Below are 24,772 nucleotides of genomic sequence, written 5' to 3'. Positions count from 1 at the left end.
TAAATTAGTTAAGGATAAGAACTTAATCACCAAAGAAAATTTAGAACTTAAGACAAGCAACCAACTCTTAACTCAAAAGACTAATACCTTGAGTAAAGATAATGAAAAACTAACTAAGGAAATTTCAGAACTTAAAAACAATAAACCAATATTAAACGAGAAGCTCATAAAAGACTTAAACATTCTAAAAACCAAAGGTAAACTACTTTCATGTTTTTGGATGTAGGTGTTTTGTTCATAATAATGGGAAAGATAATCTAGAAAAATTTGACTCAAAATCTGATGAGGCTATATTCTTGGGGTACTCTACAACTAGCAAAGCCTATAGAGTCTTTAATAAAAGAACCTTAGTTATAGAAGAATCTATACATGTTGTATTTGATGACTCTAGTGACATCTCTTCTAGCAAGAGAGTTAATTTTGATGATGATGCTGAAATTCTTGAAGAAAAGATAGATGAGATGACATTACAAGATGATAGTCAAAAATTAATTGAAGGTGCATCATCAAGCCAAGAGGCTATTGTGGATCATGGGCTAACTAAAGCTTGGAGGTATGCTCACGGGCATCCTAAGGAATTAATTTTAGATGATCCATCTCAACCTATTAGGACTAGGGCATCCCTTAGGAACTTAAATAATCATCTAGCTTTTGTTTCTCATTTTGAGCCCAAACACATAGAAGAAGCTGAAAAAGATGTAAATTGGATAAATGCAATGCAAGAAGAATTAAACCAATTTACTAGAAACAAAGTATGGAATCTAGTTGAAAGACCTACTGAATATTCAATTATAGGTACCAAATGGATTTATAAAAATAAACTTGATGAAAATGGTACTGTAATAAGGAATAAGGCTAGATTAGTAGCAAAGGGTTATAATCAAGAAGAAGGTATAGATTTTGATGAAACCTTTGCTCCTGTAGCTAGACTAGAGGCTATTAGATTACTATTAGCATATGCATGCTCTAAGGACTTTAAGTTATTTCAAATGGATGTAAAAAGTGCATTTTTAAATGGGTATATTAATGAGGAGGTATATGTAGAACAACCTCCTGGTTTTGAAAATCATCAATACCCTAATCATGTTTATAAATTGAACAAAGCACTTTATGGTTTGAAACAAGCACCTAGAGCATGGTATGAGAGACTTAGCAAATTCCTATTAGAACATGAGTTCTCTAGGGGTAATGTAGATACTACATTGTTTCTAAAGAAGAAAAACAAAGATATGTTGTTAGTACAGATTTATGTTGATGATATTATTTTCGGTGCTACTAACAATCGTCTCTGCGAAGAATTTGCTAACTTGATGCAGAGTGAATTTGAGATGAGCATGATGGGAGAGCTGAATTACTTCCTTGGACTTCAAATCAAACAATCTGAAGGAGGCATCTTCATCAAACAAGCCAAATACATCAAGGAGATGCTCAAGAAGTTTGATATGGAGGGAAACAAATCAATCAGCACCCCCATGAGCTCATCATGCAAATTAGACCTAGATGAATCAGGTAAATCTATAGATCAGAAACTATATAGAGGTATGATAGGATCTTTATTGTATCTTACTGCAAGTAGACCTGATATCATGTTTAGTGTTTGTATGTGTGCTAGATATCAGGCTAATCCTAAAGAATCTCATCTAATTGCAGTCAAAAGAATCTTTAAATACCTAATAGGAACCAAGAATATAGGTTTATGGTATTCTAAAGAATCTAGCCTAAAATTAATAGGATACACAGATTCAGACTTTGCTGGATGTAAACTTGATAGAAAAAGTACCAGCGGGTCTTGTCAATTTCTAGGAGAAAACCTAATCTCATGGTTTAGCAAGAAACAAAACTCGGTTGCATTATCTACTGCTGAAGCTGAATATGTTGCAGCCGGGAGTTGTTGTGCTCAAATCTTATGGATCAAACAATAATTAGAAGATTATGGCATTAAACAAGATAAAATACCCATTAATTGTGATAATACAAGTGCCATTAATCTAACTAAAAATCCAATTCAGCATTCAAGAACTAAACATATTGAGATAAGACATCACTTCATAAGAGATCATGTATTGAATGGTGATGTGACACTCCAATTTGTTTGTACTGATGATCAATTAGCTGACATTTTTACAAAACCCCTAAGTGAGGAGAGATTTAGCGTGCTTAGGAGGGGATTAGGAGTGATTGATCCATCCTAGTGGTAGTTTCCACTAGATTCATTGATTTTGATGATTAGATTGTGGTTAATATAGAGTTTCTTATCAATGATCATCAAATTGGGTCACAACTTAGTGTTTTTCCATCATTCGGCACGAACATAGCATGATTTATAGGTGCGTGCCAAAGTTCGAGACGACTCGAGTAAGTTTCAGAGTCGGCTCGTAAGGGGGAGTCGACTCGCACATTTGCGGGAGTCGACTCGCATACAGTCAAGATAGATGGCAGCAGAGGGGGAGTCGACTCGCATATAGTCGGGAGTCGACTCGAGGTCTACAGGCGCATAAGGAGAGTCGACTCGCGCATATTTTGGAGTCGACTCGAGGTCGAGTCGACTCGTGACTCAGTGGAATCGACTCGCAGTCGGGATCCGACTTTTTAACCCTAGCTCCATCGTTTTCAAAACACTTCTATTCTCCGCCGCCACTGTTCACAAGCCCTAGAGCCGACTCCTAGGTCGTCCCCGGCCGTTCCCAAGCCTTTTCCCGTCGACCTTTCACCGTCCATTAGGTTTTTCATCCCTTTCTAGGTCAACCATGCCTCGCAAATCCGTTGTCTCAAGCCGGAAGAGGTCCCGACCCGAGGCCGGTCCCGAGAGGTGTTCCAAGGCGCGGCACGATCCCGCGAGGCCACAACCTCTGGCTCGTTCCCCGCCGAAGGCGGTTCCCGCGAGGCCGTGCGTCGAGAAGGCGGTCTCCACCGGGAGATATGTCGATTTCGACTATCTCTCCCGGGAAGGGTTCACTATAGGAGATAGACTTAGGGCCCAGGGCTTAGAGTATTTCCTCACATTAGATCTCCCCACTTATCCTGGATTAGTTAGAGAGTTTTATGGTACTGTCCATCGGGGAGATGGAGGTATCGAGGGCACGGTAGCCGGTGTCCCTCTGTTCATTACGGAGGATCTTATTGCCCACATCCTCCACCTTCCACAAGTAGGGGTGGCTCCCACACACCCCGAGGATAGAACTGAGGCCCTTACGGCCGTACTAGGGCATCCACCTCAGTCCCCCGTAGACGAGGTATCCGCTAGCTCACTTTCGATTGAGGTGCGGATCCTCCTGAGTATATTGTCTAGGTCCATCTTTCCTAAGACAGGGAGATTTGATTTTGTAAATGAGAGAGACCTAGCTCTCATGTTCTACATCCTCCAGGACACCCCAATCAACTTCCCCAAACTCATGTATCGATACCTGTGTGAGCCACTAGATAGACCTAGGCTCACCTTACCCTACGGTATGATCTTCACTTTGTTGTTTAGGGAGTACGAGATTCCCATTCCTGAGGGGGAACCCTCTAAGGCATTGCGATGGACTGATCGCATGCGTCCGGGGACCCTACACAGGATGGGGTTTCGGAAGATAGAGGGGACATGGGTTAGGAAGTCCTCCATCACCACACAGACCACCAGACACTCTCCTAGTCCTGAGCCAGATTCTGACTATCCTGACTTACCGGACTTTCCATCCACTTCTGCTCCTACCACCTCCGCCGGACCCTCCTCCTCGGCTCCACCACCCATGGAGGTCCGCATCGCTCCTGAGCAGCTCCGGGAGCTGCGGCAGGAGATAGTCCGAGATCTGCGGGATGATCTGCTTCGGGAGCTCCGAGGTTCAGTGCCTGCTCCATCTCCCGCTCCATCTTCAGCGTTGGTCCCTTTCCTGACGGCCGTTACTGACATGACGGCTCATGTGCGGGAAGAGATCTACAACATGAGGACTTTGCTCCAGGCCCAGTTCCATAGCATGAGTGAGGTCACGAGCACCACTCGACAGATGCGGGATGACATAGGACGTGACATGCACACCACTACCGAGGGGGCCGAGCGCTTGTCAAATGTGCTCATCGACAAGCTGGACGCACTTCAGACGTCGGTGACTGAGCTCTCCACTACACATAGCAGAGCCACTTCGTCCATTATCACTCAGCTCGGGCATGTTACAGAAGCAGTCACCCTCCTCATGGAGCAGAGCAGATTGAGAGGAGGAGCCACATCCTCGAGAGGAGGAGCCACATCCTCGAGAGGAGGAGATACATCCTCGAGAGGAGGAGCTACATCCTCGAGGAGACCATAGCTGCTTTTTGTGTTTTGTTTTGACATGTATTGTTTTGCTTTACTTATTGTATTCTCAAATGTATTTACATGCAAATCAATACAATGAGTAGCCATATTTTCTTCAATTCTGTGCCATTTGATCTATGATTGATTGTGTGTGCTTACCTCCTTTTTGATACGATGACAAAAAGGGGGAGAAATATGTATAAAATATGTAAAAGGAATCAATGAAAATCATTAAAAAGAAAAACTTTTAAAACACACAAAAATTTGTTCTTAGTGGATTTGGTACCTCGAGGCTCATTATCTCTCTTTTGGGGCTCCTAATGGAGTAATCTCCAGAATCTATTCAAGGGATATTCGGAGATTAGCTGAATCCAACTCAAGAACAAATTGACAGATTTTTCCTCTAAAAACCAAAAATTCAGTTCAAAAACTTCAATGCATTAAAAGAAAATTCAGAGAATTAAAACAAAGTTGAATGCATAGGTTGAGGGGGAGAATCTGAATTTTTAAGAAAGATAAATCATTAATTAAATATAAGCCAAACAATTGATTGCATGATATGAAGGCTTATATAATTCCAAATGAAAGGGGGAGCTTTAACTCCAAAATTTATTGTTTCACACCTTCCAAGCTTGGATATATTAAATTACCAGACATTTGAATTCATTTATGGATTTTATTTCCTTGTTTATTGAGCAATTCACTTTACATATACTCAAAGTTTTGTCATCATCAAAAAGGGGGAGATTGTGGAGTGATTGATTAAATTGATTTTGATGAGCTCAAAGCATTTGAGTATATATTATGTTACTAATGAATTCAATTGAGTGTTTCAGTGAAAATCTTGTCTAAGTGGGTCTAGACTTGGTTCATAATATTTTGGATAAGTTAAGAAGTCAGTTTGAACCAAAGTCTGAGACTCGAGTCGACTCCAGAGTATTACGAGTCGACTCCAAGCGTATCAGGATCACTGGCACGGGCTCGAGTCGACTCCTGATCAGTACGAGTCGACTCCGACTGAGAACCGACAGACGAACAGAAAGCATCAACTCAAAACCTGTCAACGAGTCGACTCCTGAAGTGCGCGAGTCGACTCCGATGTTTACCGAGTCGACTCCGGAGAAGTATGAGTCGACTCCAAGGAGTTACAGGCAGAAAAGTCAGAGAGCGGTTTTCGACCCTGAGATTCGAGTCGACTCCTGTGGAACGCGAGTCGACTCCGAGGGTTGGCAGGTCGACTCCAAAGATAGTGAGAGTCGACTCTCAGCGGTACACAAAGAAAAAGTCAGAGGGCAGTTTCTGGACTCTGAGATTCGAGTCGACTCCCGCATTGCACGAGTCGACTCCGAGACACCGCGACCCCAAAGAAGACAGAAGACCCATTTGCTGTCTCTGAGATTCGAGTCGACTCCCAGACAGCTCGAGTCGACTCCAAGGCAGCGCCTCACCAAAAACACAGAAGACTAAGTTTCGGAAACTGAGAGTCGAGTCGACTCCGGAACAGTTCGAGTCGACTCCAAGACTGGACGAGCCAAAAGACAGTAGATCGGGAGTTCGGGCTCTGAGCGCCGAGTCGACTCCCAGGATTGTCGAGTCGACTCGAGTGGACCAAGTTCAAAATAGATCCACGGACTTCATGGGATGAGCCGACTCCGAAAATGCCAAGTCAGCTCCAGATGTTGGCGAGTCGACTCCGGGTCAAGTCGAGTCGACTCGCAGTCGAAGAGGCTACTTTAATTCAAATCCGGAACAGTTGTCGAGTCGACTCCACAAAGGCATGAGTCGACTCCCGCTACAGCCGAGTCGACTCCAGATCGCGCGAGTCAACTCCGACCTCCAACGGACATATTGTCAGGTTGTGCAGAGTGTGCAGAACGGGCAGAAAAAGGTCTCTAACGGCTAGTTTCCGTGGAGGATGGTTTAAATAGCCTCAGAGGACTGTAGCAAGGCAGAGAACTACCATTCCACTCAAAGTAATCAAGCATTCAATCTCTGCAAGTGGGTTTTCAACAAAAAGAGAGAAGAGCGACATTAACTGCATCCAACTACTTCTTCCCAACGTTGAAAGAGATCTCCTCCTGCATTCAAGTCGACCAGACATTCAAGAGGAGACCCGAAGTTCAAGAAGCCCTACTCTACTCCAACTCAAACGTGTTTGAGGGCTTCTAACTTCTCTTTTGTTTATATTGTTATTTATCTGCTTTTGAGAAGCTTTGTTTTCTGTTTGTCCCTTTTATTTCCATCTTGTCTTTGCTTGGTTCAATCGGGGGATTGAATCAAGGGTATTGAGGTTGGTTGGTGAGCCGAGTGTAAAACCAACGTGTAAGGGTTCGATTGTGATCCCGGAAAAACAATCGGGGTTGGTTCTAGTCGGTGAGCCTGGGAAAACCGACCGAGTTCGTTGTGAGCTCGTAAAACAACAAGTTTGGTTGTGAGCTTGGAAAACAACCGGCTATAATCCAAGGGGTTATAGTGAATTCCCAAGAGAGACTTGGGGAGTGGACGTAGGAGCAAGGGTTAGCTCCGAACCACTATAAAAGCCTTGTGTTTGTGATTGTTTGTCTCTTTCTTTTACTCTCATTTCATTCACAGCACATAGCAATTAATTAATCATCTTGGTAAAGCATTAATTAGTCATCCACAACGTTTTAAATAGCTAAATTCTTTTAAAACCCAATTCACCCCCCCTCTTGGGTTGTCTATCTGGGCAACAATAGAACTCTAAGGTCATCCTGGTATTAGGAGTCAAAGGGATGAATTATACAATAACCATAGTCCAGGGTTGCAGAATATTTACTTCGCATATATTCGGCTTATCCAGACGTCAGGTATCATTGCTAGATGGTCACATCGATTAGTGCAGGAAGTCATTCCTATACTACCGGCTTAAGTTCGAACCTAAGAGGTCACACGCATAGAAGTTTCCTGATTGATCAAGATAGTTGATGGATGGTTGAGAATCATTTAGGGGTAATTTGGTTAATTCGATTGGCAAATTATCTTATAAAATAATTAAAGTAATTATTGGAGAATTAATTAGTAATTATATTACTAATAAACTCAATTTTATTGAGTAATTGGACTGAGGATGAGCCAAATTAAATTGGATTCAACTCTAGGCTCAATCAGGGTTTTTGACCTGCTTGGATTAGGTCTGAATCAAGAGGACTTAGGTTGATCAAATTAAATTAGATTAAATTTGTACTTAATTAGGGATTGACCTAATTGGATTAGGTTCAACCCAAGGTAATTTGACCATCCTAATTGTTAGGATTTAATTAAATTAAATGGGTTTGATCTAAAACTGTTCGGATCTTGAAATCCACATGTCACATATCCATGCATGGCACCATGAGTTGATTTTTAAAATGATTAAAAATTAATTTAATTTATTTAATGGCGCCATAGGACATGTGACACACATTAGGGATCTCTTTCATCATCATATGGGGCGAAATGGAGAGATAAATTTATGAAAAAAATTGGATAAGATCAAACTCTCTCTCTTCATGGCGCCATGATACATGTATGCATTTCTCTCTCCCATTTGCATTTGAGTTTGAATTTTGAATTCAAACTTCTCCCACCTCCACATGACCCTCTAACCATGAGAATGTGGGCATGGAAATTCGAAATTGAAAGAGGGAAGTGGCGACATGATGAATGGTTTAGATGTGATCAATCATCATCATGTGTTGGCGCATGAAACAAGCATTTGAATTTTGAATTCAAAACCCCACAAAATCCTCCCAAAATATTGGAAGGTTGGTGTGTGAAGAGGAGTGAGGGGCGACATTAAAAGGACCTCCATCAGCTGGTGGCCGAAATCAAGAGAAAAAGAAAAAAAGGAAGAAAGGAAAAAGAAAAGAAAGGAACCCTAGTTCATGCATGGAAAAATTCTGCATTCCATCTAGCCGTCTTCTTCCTTCTCTAAATCTATCACGCCATTAGAGTTAGGGGTCCCTGATAAGAGCCTTTAGATCAGATCTAAGTACTCTTTAATCCCTATAAACCATTTCCCCAAACTCTTCCAAGAAGGCAGATCAAAGGTTAAAAGTGTCAGAAAGACCAAATTTCAGCCTCAAGAAATTCTGCGCAAGCTAGCACTTCCACAGGATTGGATCTCTCCAGAAACTTCGCGTGGATTACTCGTGGAGACCAGACGATTGTGTGGCAGCGAAGATCGAACATTTGATCCATTGTATTCTAATTTTGCAAAGGTATAAATCTCATACCAGTACATTAGATAAGATCTAATCTCCGAGGGTTAAACCTCTTCAGGGGCTCTTCACAGAGTAATTTTCAGAACCTATTCAATGGGTATTCGAAGATTAGTTGGATCATAGATTAGTTAAGTTTAGAACTTAATAATCTCATTTCAGATCTGATATTAATCATGTAAATATTTTAGCATAATCGTTTAAACGATCCCGGCATATTGATCATGAGTTTTTGTAATGATGTTTTGAAATCTGATTTCTTATGCATTCTAGAATTAAAATGTTTAATTCAATGTTTTCCACTGCAATTTTTAAATTACAAGAACTACGTATGGCTTGATCCCCCTTGTGAAGGGGTACGTAGGCAACCCGAACAAGTGCAGCCACTGAAAAATTTAAAAATTTCAGCATGCAATCATTGCTAGAACTTATCTATACTTTCACTTTTATTATGATAAGTTGTTAATCGATATACATATTAGCTTTTCAAACCTGTGTAAACATGTTTAGCATTATAATTGATCCGGTAAAATTATGCAGGATTATTTATTGAGCTGTATAGCTCATACCCATTCATTTGTATTTTTCTTTCAGATCACCTCAGTGATAGCGGTCGGAGATACTTTTCCTTTTGTATCAGGGCTTCTTTCCTTTGGGGTAAACATGATACAACCATAACTTTAACCATCCAGCTTCATCCCATCCATTTGGGATGAAAATTACCTCTGTCATTCTCACCTTTGTCAAATTTTCACAAGTTTCATCCAACTCTTCTAAATCTCTCCTTTCTTTTTCCTAACCCTTCGACAGAAACCCAAACGCTGTTCATCATTGCAGCATCCTCTAGTTTTTGTGTCACATGTTTGTACCATGCAGTATGCATCAAAGCTTTTCTTGAGCCCTTTAACTTCTGACAGTGATAAAATACAAATGCCAGCCAACTACTGTTAGCAGAAATCGTCAATTTAGCATGCCAGCCAACTAATGTTATAACGTTATAACATAAATAATAAATTAACTTTATAACATAAGTGAAAATATTGTGCAATATATAGTACTTAAAGCTAACCAATGATCAAAAACATATATAGATGCAATACGCTTTCTACTCACAATTTCAGGAGCAAAGTCAATCTCATGATTTCCTGCAACCCAAATCCATGGCTGATACGCAGCGCTTCTCTCAATAAACCTGCCCCATGTGTCCCACCTGACATTGTCATGATAAGTGTAGTTATCCGCATAAGAAAGGTCTCCAACAAATAGAACTGCCTCTGCCTTGGGATTTGATTCATAATGAGAAAGTGTGCTATTTGAGTCAAAACTCTGCCCAAGATCCCCTGTACATGATATGAAAAGATGAAAATCATGTGATAACATGCAAATATTCAGTAGAAATAGCATAGGTACATTGACAGTTTAAGGCACATACACCCACAAGCTTTATGATCTTTGAACGCATATAGATAAGACAATTGTGCATATATGTTCACGGAATATATAGCTGAACTGTAAGATAACTCATTTTCATGCTGAAGAAAAAAAAAGGAGCAAAAGCCAAATGTTTTCTGAGTAGGGTATATATTGTCAAACATTAGTATGCTAATTTCAATAAAAATTTAAAGAAAAAATTCCCATGCATAATAGAAAGCTGAAGAGGGAGAAAAGGATTCTGAAAAAAGTTTTCTTAAAAAAAATAATGAGATTCAAACTCTACTTACAAAGATCATGTTGCCAAAGACCTCAACATGTCATGTCAAATCTGACATTGTCACTTTAACTTTACCTTTTCTTATAATTCCTGTCATGATAGATTCAATCTTAGTTATATAAAGGAAACGGAATCAAGGGTATTTCTTGATTGACAGGAATGTCTGTAGAAATCGTTGAAGAGAAACAATCTCATGTCAATAGAATACCTTCAACTCATTTTACTTTAGGTAAATTGTGCCTGGTTCACCACCATTTGCTCAAAAAGAAAAAAAAAATGGAAGCTTCAAGGAAAAATAAGAAAATCATATTCACTTTAAAACCATCATTTTCTGAAGATGGTAGTATTTTTTTTCTAATGGAACACCAATACAGTTATCTTATAGGATTCAGCGGGCAGCAAAAGAAACCTTATAATCAATAAGTTTAAATTAATTGTGTATGCCACAATAAGTAACACCATATAAGCACTTTCTCAGATTTATAGTCAACAAGGTAGCATTTATAAACGTACGTCATGAGAACAGCATCTATATAAAAAGTCACTTGAAACTTGGTCTATGTTTTCACTCTCTGAAATGCAGGCATGCATGGTCATCTATAGCATTAAAAACGTTTAATTTTATAGAAAACATATTTTTGTCGTATCCATGATTAAAGTAAACTTATAGATTAGAAGGTTTCTTTTGCTGCCTAAGAATCCAATAAGATAACCATATTGGCGTCATAAGAAGATTGTCTAATTATTTTGAGAGAGAGAGAGAGAGTGAGGACAACTAGAAATACCTACCCTCAGCTCAGATTGCAGGCTGCAATAGTAAGAAAAGGAAACAGAATTACACAAGCGTGGTAACATCTAGTAAGATCTTTTTTTGATGGAAAAGTATGCTAAGTAAATAGCCACCCGACTTTTATTGAAGATGAAAAAGTATTTACAAAAGAAGTGAGATCAAGTGATCAATTACATTAGCAAAGAATTGATGAACCAAAATTGGGAGCATCTCCAGCATCAAGAACCTCAAATGTGTAAAGCCCCAGGAGCAATATCATCATTCTACAGCTCTTCATTCTCCTTAGCCATGAGCCGGTCGAAAGAAGACCCAGTGACTAGAGTTTTCAGCCATCCAAGTAAGGGAGTTGGAGATGACACCAGCAGTTTTCCAGTAGCAGAGAGAAATTCATGCCAGAGACTGTGCTGTGCAGAGTCTGTGCCAAAGCCCGTGCCACCTGTCATCTTCAATTGCTAGAGATACCAAAAAGGTGCAGGTAGAATTCAGAGGTCGACCAGATGATTGTGAACATGCCTCACCCTAGTCCACAGCAAAATCTGCAAGAGTGCTGTGTCTACAGATTAGTGACCAATCATTGAATTGAATGTATGCAGTGCTTCAGTCGCAATTGAGGCAATGGGTCTGTGCTTGTTAAGGAAAAGTCTGGCGTTCCTTTCTCTTTAACAAGACCAAGCCACGGCTACGAGCACCATTAGTATAATGTGCCGGCTGTTCTTAGCAAAGTTCTGCTGGACCCATTCAGTGCAGAGATAGTCGAAAAAGGATTGTGCATGAAGAAACCCCAGCTCTCAGCAGATTGCTTTCCAGATGGTGCTGAACATTGGGCATGGGGAGAAGATATGTGCTGAACATCCAGTAAGACCTTACATCATATTTTGTGACACCCCAAACTACTCATATTTCACTTCAACAACTCTGCAATTTATCATCCAAGGATGCATGCAAATGCACGGCGATCACATTTCTCAGCAATAAAAACAAAAAATAAAAAGAAATAAATGAGAGGAAAGGAAAAGAAGGGAAAAAAATGCGCAAACTTGTGGCATTCCAAATTAGAGTCCATTACAGCATGTCAGGATCCCATGAAGTGCTTTCCAGTTTAGAACATTTGGAAGCTGGCTTCCTTGTGGAACATCGCAGCATGTCCTGGGGTTTCAAATTGAGATGATTAGCAAGACTATTTCTTAGGTGATTAAAACTGATTCAGGGCTCAGCTCAGGGACGTAAAGTGGTTTGAAACAGTTTTAACATACTGAAGCTTGTCGCATCCTTGAAGTTGGCTGGTCCAATGCAACCTATTAGAAGAATTGAATGACTGATCAGGTGCTAGAAGATGAAGACACTTTGAACTGAATTTGTTGCGAAAGCCATACGCTACCAAATCTAAATCGCGAATAAGTGGTGATACCTTGGCACAATGCCTCCTAGAGTTTCTCATCTCAAGCTAACCTTAGAAATTTAAAATGCCAGGTAAGAAATGGAAATATTTCTATTTACCTGCAAGGATGCGATAGATGAATAGAGTGCAGTTAGATGACAAAATACAGAATGTGTCCTTTAAGCCTTAAAAAACATGTACCGTTACTGAGATCTAATAAAAGAATTCCCAATTAGACCAGCAAGCTCTTCAAACAATTGAAATATGAATATGATTAAAGAAAAAAGAAGGAAAAGAGCTGGAAAATAAGGACTTACATAAACTGTTGTCCTCATATAATATTGCGGTCAGGCCGTTAATATATGAATAATGCAAATATTACTGACAGATAAAGGATAGGGTTACCAAATTATTAGGCAGATGCTGGAGATTGTCACAATTAGAAAACTGTAGCTCTTGGAGAGAGGTTAGTTGCCGAAGCCACATCTCCTGCTCTTCACTTAAGCAAACAAGATGACTGCAACTGAAATCTTCAGAATTTGGAGAGCAGGTAGGCTTCCCAGGAGAATCCCAAGATTGTTGACTAGGAGGCTGTCATCCATATGTAGTTCATTGAGAGATAGCAAACCCTGGTTCTGACGCAGTTGCTCTGGGTGTAACGACTCGCATAACTTTGGACATCCTGCAATCTCTAACTGCTTCAGATCAGTGAGGGACTATAATTCCCCTTGGAAACTCAGCTCTGGGCAGTTTGAAAGGCATAAGTCTGTAGGGGCAACCAGGTTAGGCAAAGTCAGAGATGTCATGTGTGGGTAATGAGATCTTTAACATGGTGAGCGAGGTGAGTCTTTGTAGACATCTAGGTAATGCGCTGCCAAGGTCACCACATGAGTTGATTTTGAGCTCTGTAACTGGTAAGTTTAGCATGAGGAGGGCAAATTTTGTCAACTTCAAACATTGCTCTATGTGGAGTTTTTTGAGGCAAGGAAATAACCGCTGGCCTTGTACTTCTAACCACTCCTCAAATTCCTTCAAGTCTTGTAGTTTCAGATCCTCCAAAGATGGAACCGCACCATTAACACCGCCATATAGTTCAACACCAATTTTTCTCAGTGCAGGCAATGTTTCAATATGCAGGACCCTGAGAGAGGGAAGTTGCCCAAGGGGTGGAAGGCTTGTCAACTTGTCACAAGAACTTAGATGAATAGATTTTAGACTAGTGAAACGTTCTCTATAGACCAGCCAACTTGGAAACATATCGCTATCATAACCCTTGATTACTAGTTCCTTGATATCACAATAAGGTTCGTGCCCCTCAAGTAGCCCTTTCAAGTTAGGTGTATTTTCGCTTTTTGAAAATACTTTGAGCATTCTTGTTAAAATGAAGCCGGATCTAGTCACTGGTCCATCCTTTATCTCAAAATAAAGATGCAGTGCATCAAGGTGCTTCTTTTCCCTTAGTTTTGCATTCATGGCCTCTTCCTTGTTATCAATATTCTCAAGATTCTGAATTAATAGCTGCCCTCGAAGTTCTTTTAGGTCCTTTAATTCTTCTATCTTGTGACCCTTCTTCTTTCCAACGTGGAATTCCTTTAGTTCTTGAAGGCAAAGAAGTTTCCCAATCCCAGATATTAGAGAAACTGTCTTAGATTCTGCACATAAATGGTGCAAGTTGGTCAATTTGTTCATGCCTTCAGGTAACTCATTAAAATCGCACAGCTGCAAGTTCAGCACATGTAGATGATAAAGCTTACAAAATAGCTTCGGCAACCAACAGATTTTAGTGTTAGAGATATCCAGGTACCGTAGATGTGACAAGTGACCAATAGCTTTTGGCAGTTTGCTGATTTCTGTGTTACTGTAAGATAAATCCAACACTCGCAGGCTTTTCGAGTATTTTAAAATGCTCTTAAGAACCTTATAAAATTCACCTGTTTCATAATTGCCAAAGAACAAAATGGTTCTCAAATTTTCAACCATGCTCAAATCATTAAATGCATCCAATTTGCTAGTTGTAACAGTTAGATGGCGCACTCCTGGTTGAATCTGTTCAGTCTCATCATTGATCACAAAACAATCATTTGAAGAAAGATATGCTGCCAACTCTCTAATTATATCATGCATCACATACTCATTTTCAGTTTCAGATCTCCTTAATATCAAGATTATTAGACCCGTCCAACCACCTTTTCAATGAGAAATGATTCTCCTGACTTCTGTCATTAGGGAAAAGCCTCTCATGCATAAAATATGCCTTGCAAGTGTAGTTTTGCCGACACCCCCCATGCCTACTATGAAAAGGACAACAAAGCTCTGAGTACTACTAGTCCCCTCCTCTCCTCTGTAAAGAGATAAAATATTAGGTATCCATAGAGTATCAGCATATCAGGATTAGCAGTGATTCAAAGTTCAATTATGCATATCAAATTAAATGGCTGTATTCTAAATCAGTTTGTCCATGCAACCAGATACGAAGCAATATGATATAGTCATATGAACCAGATTGCATGTTCAAGCTGTCAACCCATGAGAATGTTCTGTGGGGACTATGTTAGCAACCATGTTCTGCTGGAATCCCTTGAGCATACTTCAGCAAATTTGTAAGTTCATAACCTTGTCAGTCGGCATCATTTTGGCATAAATTTGAACTTTAAGTTGCAAGACATGAGGTTAGAATGAGAATGAGAACCTTTAAGTTAGGTCCACATATATACCAAATGAGCTTATCAAGTAGTAAAGAAAACAATTAACAAAAAACTAAGTTTTCATTCACTAGGGATGTACACAAAGGGTAGCCCTAAGCTCCTGCTTTCCTGCATTGTCATGGACGAACAAATAGGAGGTAACATGGGTTATTGGTTGATGATATAATGTTGGTAAAAGAACATAAAATTGGGGGGGAAAACAGCTTTTGATTATCAAAGAGAGTCATAGCTAACACATAGTACATGGAATAGAAGCATAATAAATAAATGCCTAAGTACATAATAGACAGAAATAACTAAATTTGAATATATTAAAGTGGTTGATAGGTAAACTCAATAAATATACATAAGAAATGCAGATGAAGTGAAGATGTACTTGGTTGTTATGCAGGATCTCAAATGCCTTTGCAAGTGAAGAGAAAATGATGAGATGATAGTAAGTCTGACATTTCTATTATAGTTGAGAATGTTAGACAATTGGTAAGACCCATGATTCAATTATGAGCCTATAAAATAAGAAATGTTGAACTGAATGTGTTACAAAAATTAAAAACGATAGCTCACATATGCCTAAAAACTTAAAATAGATAGCCAATGAATGAATTTGTTGAAGTCAGTGAAGGATTTTAAACCCATAGATTATGTAATGATGGAGCACCAAGTGAGATGGTAAGGTCCAGGTCTGTGAAAATTTTCATAGGTTCTCATAAGGAAAGGAGCCTGGATTTGTCAACATGTCAAAGGGAAAAACATAGAAGACGAGATGAAACTTGATTGTCAGGAAAGATTCTAGATGGCTTTCCTTATGGAAGATGGAAAACTAATTAGGTCTGAATGGTGAAGAAGATTTTATGATGTCTACACCAAACAGCTTACATAAGAATTGTTGCCAAAAGCCTTCTTTTGCATTTTTTTCCCATTAAAGATATGAGAAATCTCAGCAAAAAATCCTAAATATGACTCTAAGTTCCCTTGCTATTTCTGTACAACTATAAATCACAAGCGTGATATGTGAAATAATCAAATGAAAAGGAAAAACATCTTACAGGAGTTAAAAATCCTACTTTTTTGGATTGCCAATCCTTGGGCTTCATAAATGCAAGCAATGCAGAGATGCCAACACCTATACCTATGTTGACAAACTCTTCATCCAAGGTAGGTAAAGAAAGCTGATCATATGAAAACTAGCTCAACATACAGAGATTAATACATGATACATCATCAAACATTATCATGTAATTACATGGGAATAGTACCTGCTGAGATAAGTATCAAGGATAAGGTTGCTACAAATGGAAAAAACTTCACCTAATGTATATAACTTGAAATTTTGAGAAAACTGAGCTGGGATAACACAGACATTGAAAGAGTCCTGAAATCAAATTTTTGTGATGATCACACATTCACACGCACAAAAAAAAAAGCAAAATCAATGAGCACAACTGCACATGTGCCTGATAATAAATTTGTGACAAAAAATTGTTTTCTTACCCTAAAACAATGAAATTCCTAACTGCTAATCCCAAACTAGGAAATAATGTTGCCACATATTTGCTGTTTGTATTATGGATGCTTCATGCTTCTGTATTTTCATGATTTCACTCCTTCAAACTATTAAAAAGCAAAACAACAACAGAATCTGTCAAAGTAAGGTTGCTTATATATTACATCTATTCATATCTATATTATGTCAGGATTCTTGTCTAAATGTATTGCACACATCAATACCTGAACTATTAGACTGAGCAGAAGTTTTGGTGTCAGTATAGCTGGATCCACATTCACAAAGTTTCAGTTTTAGCATCACTAAGATTTTTAAGAAGCCCAACCAACAAAAAGTCCCCAGATAAAACATTCAAAATTCAGAAGCATATTTGTAAATTTAACACCACTGCCGGTAATAGATGATAAGTTTTAATAAAATATAAAATATAAGCTGGCTGCCAGATACTTCCACATAGTTCAAGAGACAACAGAGGGAACATCTATTATAAGATCAATGTCCTCCAAAAGAGAACATCAAATGACTTCTGTACCTTCAATTTTGTGAGTTTCTATGACGACAGTTCTCTGCTATAGCATCCATGGACTGTTAAATCTTCAAGAAGTTGGAGACTACCCAATTTGATGTATCATAAAATTCAAAATCGTCCCAGAATCCACAGGCAAAACAATGTCAAGATCTACTATATCATGCTTTGTAGGGAAGAGGAGCCATGAATTAAGACGACAAACATTGACATACCTAGAATGGAGAAAAAGAAACTTGGACATGGAATTCTGAACTTGTCCTCATAAAGCATGAGATGACTGGCCAATGAATCTAACATTGGTGTCTGCATCGTCTGCCAAGGGGACAAATGCTGGGTTGGAGCCAGATCCACAAATACCTCCAACAAGAGGCTCACTGCCAATGACTCGATTCATTGGCAAGAAGGAGAGGATCTGGTGGAGCAAAGAATCTGGCAAAATACTGTCTTATCATACGCATTCACACACTTCTGTGGCTTGCAGAGAGGCTATATCTCTCAGCACTCCTTATCATCTTTCACTTATTGCCTGCATATAACTCTGCCTAATGATCCAAGATATCCAATTTCATCCAATTAGGCTTCACAAGGAATGCCGCATCCCTCCCAGCCCAAAAAATAAAAATAAAAAAAATAAAAAATTTGCAAATAAGTTCAAGGGAAAAAGAACAAAAAGTCAACCAAGCCATGGGTCAGAACAACACAATATTACAATTGCCTAATTCCTAAGTGTCTGATGCTCTGATGATTGGTGACAAAGGCTTCTTTAACTCGACCATAAGAACCTCTTAATCACCCTCACCAATATTTCGTTAAAAAAGAATCACGTATGTAGAAACTTTGAGATCTTTGTTACCGATTTTCATTACAAGAGATCTATTAAATCAGAGCGTAGGGATCCCGAAATGGGTCGGAAGCTCTGAATCTGAAATAGGATGAGAAAATAAAAGATCAAGGTAGCAGATATTGGACAGTCAGCCGCAGAGGGCATGATTTGGAACCTCGATTTATAGACAGATTTTGGAGATTGGAGGTATTTTTTTTGTGTTGGGGTTTACGCATAGAAGAGGATTAGGATGGAGAGTAATATCGAGGAGAATTAGGGTTCATAAGGATCACCTGCTCCAAATGAGAAGCGAAGGAGGAGCCCATGGAGACGGCCCTGGCTTTGGAGAGAGGCTGCTCGCCATGGATTTGAAAGGCTTCCCTGATTAGCCTCGCATAAGTCGTCAGCGAATTGGGTAGGCCTATTAACGAGCCGAGCCGAGCCTGAGCCTCGGTACCGAGCTCTATACTGGGCTCGAGCTCGAGCTTGCTTGGCAAAGCAAAGGCTCGGACTTAAGCTCATAAAGCTCGTTTCAATTACGAGCTCAAGCTCGAGCCCGGGCTCGATACGAGGTCGGGCCCCGGCTTGGGCTCGGGCTCGATATAAGCTCGGGCTCGGGCTCGGGCTCGGTACGAGCTTGGCACTAAAACTTACTAGTATCCAAATTACATACTACCAACTCAGCACTAAAACTTGCAATGCATTATTTTCTGGAATTCAATTATCAGGAATCCCATAAAAAAAAGACTCAATTGCCATAGGATTTGTTTGAGCCATACCTAACCCTGTTTAATTTTGGTGCAAATTTTTAGTTAGCTAGCAGCCAAAAGGAAAAATTATAACAGGCAACACTCCGGTCAAAAGGAATATATGCCTGCACCAACAAAGTGCCCATTTTGCAACACATCCATGAAACAACCAATCACCTCTTGCTCAAATGCTCCTCCCACGTAGGTTCGGCTCCTTTCAAAAGATGTATACATATCCAGAGGGCCTTCTATAACATAATTTTATGGATAATATGTCATTATCCTGCAAGCTTCCAGCTTATACCTAATCTGTGTGGAATTTAAGTAGCATGGAAAGTGAAACCCCACATTTCTCATCCAAACATGGACCATGGCATATAGATATATATTAGAAAAATTCAACTATCTAATCCAAAAGAAAAACAAATGATTAGATACTAGATATTTATTCATCATCGCATATGCTCTATACTTATTCTCCTAAGCAACCAAGGCCAAAAAGTACCTTAGAAATAGGTGGGGAAAAAATGTTATACGCATAAAAAAGGAAAACAACCATAAGATTATAAGTAGAAACCTTGTTTAAGTTTAAGCCAGTCTCTTCTTCTCTGAACTGCCATTCACCATCCAGTGGCAGATTGGCTACTGTGACATCCAACTTGTTTCTTTTTGTATTCTTCTCTTAATTTGGTTGTTGCCATATAGGTATTCAGCATATATCCTCATCAGCAACATAGCACCAGCTTTATCTGATTCATAGCCAGTTGTTCTCATCTCACCTACGCTGCACAAAAATTCAACTGCCCGAACTCCATCCTCTCCATCTCTTCGTTCATTCCTCTTGTTTGTTTTTCCCTTCGTATTCCCATAGAGAGCCAAATTCCTATCACAGCCCGGCTTGTCCTTTTCAACAAGTCTTCTTCACCACATTAAGAGAACTCCGTTGCACTTAAACTCTGCATCAAACTTCTGCTATTTATATGGATGCTCCTCTATCGCCACAGCTAAAAAAACCACATAAAACCACACAAAATGACAATCAATCTAAAACAATACCCCAAATCATATTGATTCAAATCCTCTAAATAAAACAATGTAGGAAACAAGATTACAATAGTCATATAATGATTACTATGAATTGAAATCCCAGAGAAATTGTAAAGGTATTATGATGACATTTATGTATCTTAGAGATTATAATCATATGAAACAGAGGTTAGTACTTCATATCCTTAGAAACCAGACTATTTATTTTTTTGGAAAAACAAAAAATTAGGCTGTTTAAATACTAGCTAAAGAGTCAGAGAGTTTTAACCTAAGACATGAAAAGTTGAGATCAATTCACAAAGGTCCACTGGATGTACTACTTTCGGACTAAAGAATCCTCAATATTAATTTTCATTACATAAGAACTATGTAGGTAGGTCAAACAGATAGAAACTATCGAAACTGATTTAAAGACAACTCATTTTTGCCATGCCATAACTTGGACAACCTATGCAAGTCCCATTTTTGTTGCAATATTATTGACGGTTTCAAACAAAAGAACTACACAACCAGGATAACATCAACCTGATTATTACAAAAAAGAACATTGATTATCCAAATTAAAACATGATCACCGGTGAGAAGAGAAAAATACAATACAAATTTCACTATCCAAAACAGAAGCTCTAGTTATTTGATAATGTAAGCAAGCAAGTGAGACGATATAATTATCAAAAAGAAAATGAAAATCTTCAGTAAAACTCGAATAAAAACCAAAATCCAATCATTATTAATCAGAGAGGAAGAGAGGCGAGGGACAGAGCCTCAAATTATTATTAATCAGAGGGAGTCTCTGTTTGCTGAGAAACAGAGGGTGGAGAAGAAAATGACATTTATTTCTACCCACAGCCCACAGGCAACCGGCTACGCCCTCAACAACAACAGCAGCAGCAAGCCAGCAGCAACAAATACCTACAGGAAACTTGGCCCTCAACAGATTAAAAAAATAAATCCCAACCCATACTATTTGCTGATTGGAGAAGCTCTCATTAACGGAGCATTTCATACCCCACATCAAAGCCATTCAGTTTTCTCCGCGGCAAGCCCCATCAAGATTCAAACCCATATCAAAGGCCCGTCAAACTCGAATAAAAATGGGGAAATGGCGCTTCAACAACCACAGTCCCTAAACTCCAGATCGACTGAAATCCCCAAACTTTATAACAAATGAATCGAAACAAAAACCCATCCAAATCCATCCATTACAAAACCCAAGCTAGGAAAAACAAAACCATCGCCAACAGAGATCACGAGAGCAAAGCAAGCCGGAACCGATTAGAAATCTGCGGCCACATAGAGAGCCCGGATCGACAAAAGAAAACTAAGAGACGGGGTCAAATCAAGAACCGATCGACGATGATACCTTAAGGAAATGAGGTCTGAGGAGGAAAGAGGAATAGTCGTGCTACCTGGAGGAAATGAGGCATGAGGACGATGAGAAAGAAGAGAAGCACCGCGCCGCCCGTCGAGCTCCCCGCCAACGAGCTCTTCCGGATCTTCTTCAACTGCCGGAAAATCGTCGCCCCCGTCGGAAAGGGAGAGAGCGAAAGCTATGGCAGACGGAGAAGGAGGTGGGGACTGGAGAAGAAGGAGCTAGGGCAGCGCCGCAGCATGTCGGGGGAGGACTGAGGGGAATGGTTGGAGAGGAGGGGTAGGGAAGGAGGGCGTTGGCCCAACCGTCGGATGCAAGGTTTGGGACTGATCTCAATCGTCGGATTCTGAACTCATTTGGTCACGAGTTTTGTTTAGGGTCATGAGCTCCTCAGGCTCAAACTCGGGCTCATACTCGAATTTAAATGGGCCTCATTTTAGGCTTGGGCTCGGGCTTATTTGACTAACGAGCCGAGCCCGAACCGAGCTTTTACCATGCGAGCCCAAACAGCTCAGCTCGTTAACAGGCTTAATTGGACGGCTTCACGCGGAATCGATGATATCCTTATTATAAAAAGAAATGTTGAAGAGGGGCTAACCAGAACGTGGAAGGGATGAAATGAATAGGTAAACGCGCCGTATTCGGTGTGTCAAAAAAATTTCGTACCGTATCATGTCACGGGTGGCAGAGGTTGCTAATTCCGTTGTGTAGGAGGCCCATGAAGAAAGAACGCTTAATGTGGTGATATTGGCGGCCAAATCAGCACCGGAGGTGGTGAAGGGATAGTAAAGGAGCAAGCAAAGATGGACCGATGGGGAATCAGCTAGTTCCCATAACTGGTTTTCTGCACTCTGCTATGAGATTCATATTTTGGCCTACGTGGCGCAGTATAGAAAGCCCCGTAAGTTCATAGAGTTACAAAGAGGCAATAACATTTGGGATCGTTGAGTTGATAGTCTAATATTTAAATATGAATTCCACTATGCTTATTGGTATTTTGAAATGCAAGGGATGTTTGTCTAGGAGGCCTAACTTTCAAGACAGAAATCTAACGGAAACTCTATGAGTAGCGCTGATCACGGGCCTTCTGGCCCGCCCAGCCTAGCCCAGAATTTTTTCGGGCTTGGGCATTAAAAAAAGCCCATGGGTCGGGCCTGGGCAGGAAAAGCGGCCCGACCAAAAAAATCAGGTCGGGCCTAGTCAGGCCATTCTGTCCCATTTTCAGATTCCAAATAAAGAAAAAATCGGGTCTGTCGGGTCGGGCCGGGCTAGACGGGCCTAGGACCAGATTTATAAAGTTGGGTCGGGCCTAGAGAAAAATTTAAGCCCGACAGTCGGGCCGGGCCGGGCCTGGGCATAGCCATCGGGCCTAATTTCTGCTGTAGAGCCCAGCCCAGGTTTTGTCAGCTCTATCTATGAGTGAGAGTGTTTTCTTCAAAAGTTGAGACGAATTGTACAGCTGACTGGATCACATCTTCTATTGTTGGACATATACGAACAACAAATTATGAGTCTTCTAGCAATCTTACAATTCAGTTTAAAAAAATTTTGTTTTTTGACCTCCTAGAATGAGTCAGCACTAGAGTTGAATGATTCATCTAGTTCACCATAAAAAAAAGGGAGAAAAAGAAAAAACCCGTGAGTAAATTGGGATTCCTCCTCTTTTTTTTTGTTCTTTTGAGAGAGTTTCATGGTCTTTCTTTTTCATGAGCTTAACGATTTTTGTTGGGTTTCAATCCTTTAATTTTTCTTTTTTTTAAAAAAAAAACAAGGAAAAAAGTAGTAGTTGCTGCCACGTGTATGCCAATTTTGTGTTGTTTGAGGGATTTTCCCAGGTAATGACAAGATCTTGGCAAAAAGGAGCTATAGATGATAATAATTCTTCTGCTCTCAATCCCTTCTTCAAGAAGAAAATCACCTACTGCCTCATTTCTTCTCCAACCTAGACCTTTCCAGTCCCATCAGATCCCTCAAACAAATCCTAGACAGGGAAGAGGAAGGAACTTAAACCATGTGAGGAAGTTTGCCTTCACGTCTAGATTTTTATTTTTTTAAAAAATTAATCTATTTATTTTATTTAGAACTAATAGGAATGAGGAAAGAAGAGCACATCCTATTTTCAAATCTAGGATACGCGCTCCAGGACCGTGTATCTTTTATTTAAATCCTCAATAAGATCTCACCCTTAAATATGGCCAAGAACGAGCCAAAAGGCAAAGGCCAAACTCTCTCTCTCATCCATGGATGATCGGAATTCAAAAAGGCATCGTTTTTCGGTTGCCTTTGCTGACTATAGTGAGAATTTCTCTCCTGCAATCTTTGTTATGTTATATGACATCAAAATAAAACCGAGAACCTCTGGTCGCCCCTCTATAAGCCATTATGGAAGCGATCTGAGGCCATTGGCGTCGATAGGAATTAGCCGACTTTCGGATGAAATCCTCACCGCATCCTCTCCAATTCAGTAATCCCCCTTCACAAACATTGGTGTCATGCATCGGTTTCATCATCTCATCGACAATGTAATCCGCCACCATGACAATTCCAGTTTGCAGGGATTCCACTTATGGACCTGTCCCTTTGCATGCAATATCAACCAGTGGATCCGCTATGCGTTGGAACACAATGTTCAAGGTGTCACACTCCAAATTGGTTGAGAAAATCTTCTGCTTTGGCTCATTGCACAAACTCCTGTCAGGTTGTGTCCTGCCCTCCGCGTTTCGTATTTGATGGCATGTACATTTGATGAATTCATCATTGATGGAAATAAACTCGAAATCATAAATATAGTTTCTGGTTTGGCGAGAAGATGCATGTGTCTACGCCAAGTCTTTGGTACTTCACCTGATATGGCCAAGGTTCCTCAGGATCTTTATAAAGAAAGGACTCTTGCATTATCTAATTTTCATTCTCAGATATGCCTTCTTTTTTATAAAGATGGTAGTCTTTAGAAATTGTGTCATCTTGAACGTCCTGGCATCACTTTTCTCCATCTTACTTCATGCAGGGTATTGGCTGATTTCTTTTCATAAGCATTTTCGATTGTCGAACAAAGGGTAACAGGTGCAGATTTTCTTCACCTGCTACAAAATGGATTTTAAGCAAACTGAGACATTTGATGGCAAGAAGGTTTTCGTGTCATCATTATAAATCTGAATTTAGGAACATTGAAGCAAGTGCACAACAGATGGAGCTGAAAAATTCTTATTTAAAAGAATACACAGGGACAAGAGGAGAGTTCTGTAGCTTCTATTGTTTCTGGGGTAAAGAAACTGTTTGATTGATTTGAAGTTTTGTACATTTGAAAGTTATCTGATCAATTTCAATGCGAACTTCTTTTGTTTTGGAACACCTAATGTAGTTTACGAAGGACATTTCATTTGGATTTTTGATGTTTTGTTGTCAAACAAATTGATCGCAATGTTTTACAGTATGGTATCTGTTTTATTTGTTTAAGATTCTTAGAAAGAGAACAATGCATGGCAGAAGCTTTACGCTGTTATACTGTAAATTGAAGATGGGACTCATGGTGAGCTTAGAGTACCAACAGCAGAGAGAAGAAGCCAATTTGTTGTCATTAGTATGGTTATAATCCAGATAAAGTGATACTGGTTTGGCATTAACTATTCAGTTACCACAATCATTTTACTCAAATTATGCTAAGCCCATAG

General features: G+C 39.8%; 1 protein-coding gene across 15 annotated transcripts; it reads right to left on the bottom strand.

Moving 5' to 3' along the window:
- Window positions 1–11,070: 11,070 nt before the first annotated feature.
- On the bottom strand, window positions 11,071–21,398 carry LOC103699263 (putative disease resistance protein At3g14460). Of its 15 annotated transcripts, none has more exons than XM_039125951.1 (7): window positions 21,139–21,398; window positions 19,260–19,686; window positions 16,386–17,636; window positions 14,596–14,713; window positions 12,403–14,352; window positions 12,248–12,289; window positions 11,071–12,140 (listed from the first exon to the last, which is right to left on the bottom strand). In XM_039125951.1, exons 3-5 carry the CDS (start codon window positions 16,478–16,480, stop codon window positions 13,156–13,158), a joined length of 1,410 nt encoding a protein of 469 aa, XP_038981879.1. In that variant the 5' UTR covers window positions 16,481–17,636; window positions 19,260–19,686; window positions 21,139–21,398; the 3' UTR covers window positions 11,071–12,140; window positions 12,248–12,289; window positions 12,403–13,155. The 15 variants fall into 15 exon arrangements, 13 of the variants coding, with proteins under 13 accessions (XP_038981879.1, XP_038981877.1, XP_038981882.1 ...); XM_039125949.1 differs by having other exon boundaries at window positions 16,386–16,449; window positions 21,139–21,395; XM_039125954.1 differs by lacking the exons at window positions 19,260–19,686; window positions 21,139–21,398 and adding an exon at window positions 18,227–18,316 and having other exon boundaries at window positions 16,386–17,192; window positions 17,323–17,636.
- Between the last annotated feature and the right edge of the window lie 3,374 nt (window positions 21,399–24,772).

This window comes from Phoenix dactylifera, chromosome 4 (genome assembly GCF_009389715.1).
Source record: "Phoenix dactylifera cultivar Barhee BC4 chromosome 4, palm_55x_up_171113_PBpolish2nd_filt_p, whole genome shotgun sequence".
Lineage (NCBI taxonomy): Eukaryota > Viridiplantae > Streptophyta > Magnoliopsida > Arecales > Arecaceae > Phoenix > Phoenix dactylifera.
The sequence above is the reverse complement of the archived record's forward strand: the minus strand, read 5'-3'. Positions and strand labels throughout refer to the sequence as shown.

What these genes read in the sequence shown, in the direction of transcription:
- LOC103699263 (XM_039125949.1), bottom strand. Translation starts at nt 19,302, where the DNA reads ATGGCAGTTCAGAGAAGAAGAGACTGGCTTAAACTTAAACAAG. An exon ending in TTTCAAGTTATATACATTAG is followed by an intron (nt 14,714 to 16,385) that starts GTGAAGTTTTTT and finishes ATCTCTTTACAG; the next exon opens with AGGAGAGGAGGGGACTAGTA. An exon ending in GCATGAGAGGCTTTTCCCTA is followed by an intron (nt 14,353 to 14,595) that starts ATGACAGAAGTC and finishes AATGATTTGAGC; the next exon opens with ATGGTTGAAAATTTGAGAAC.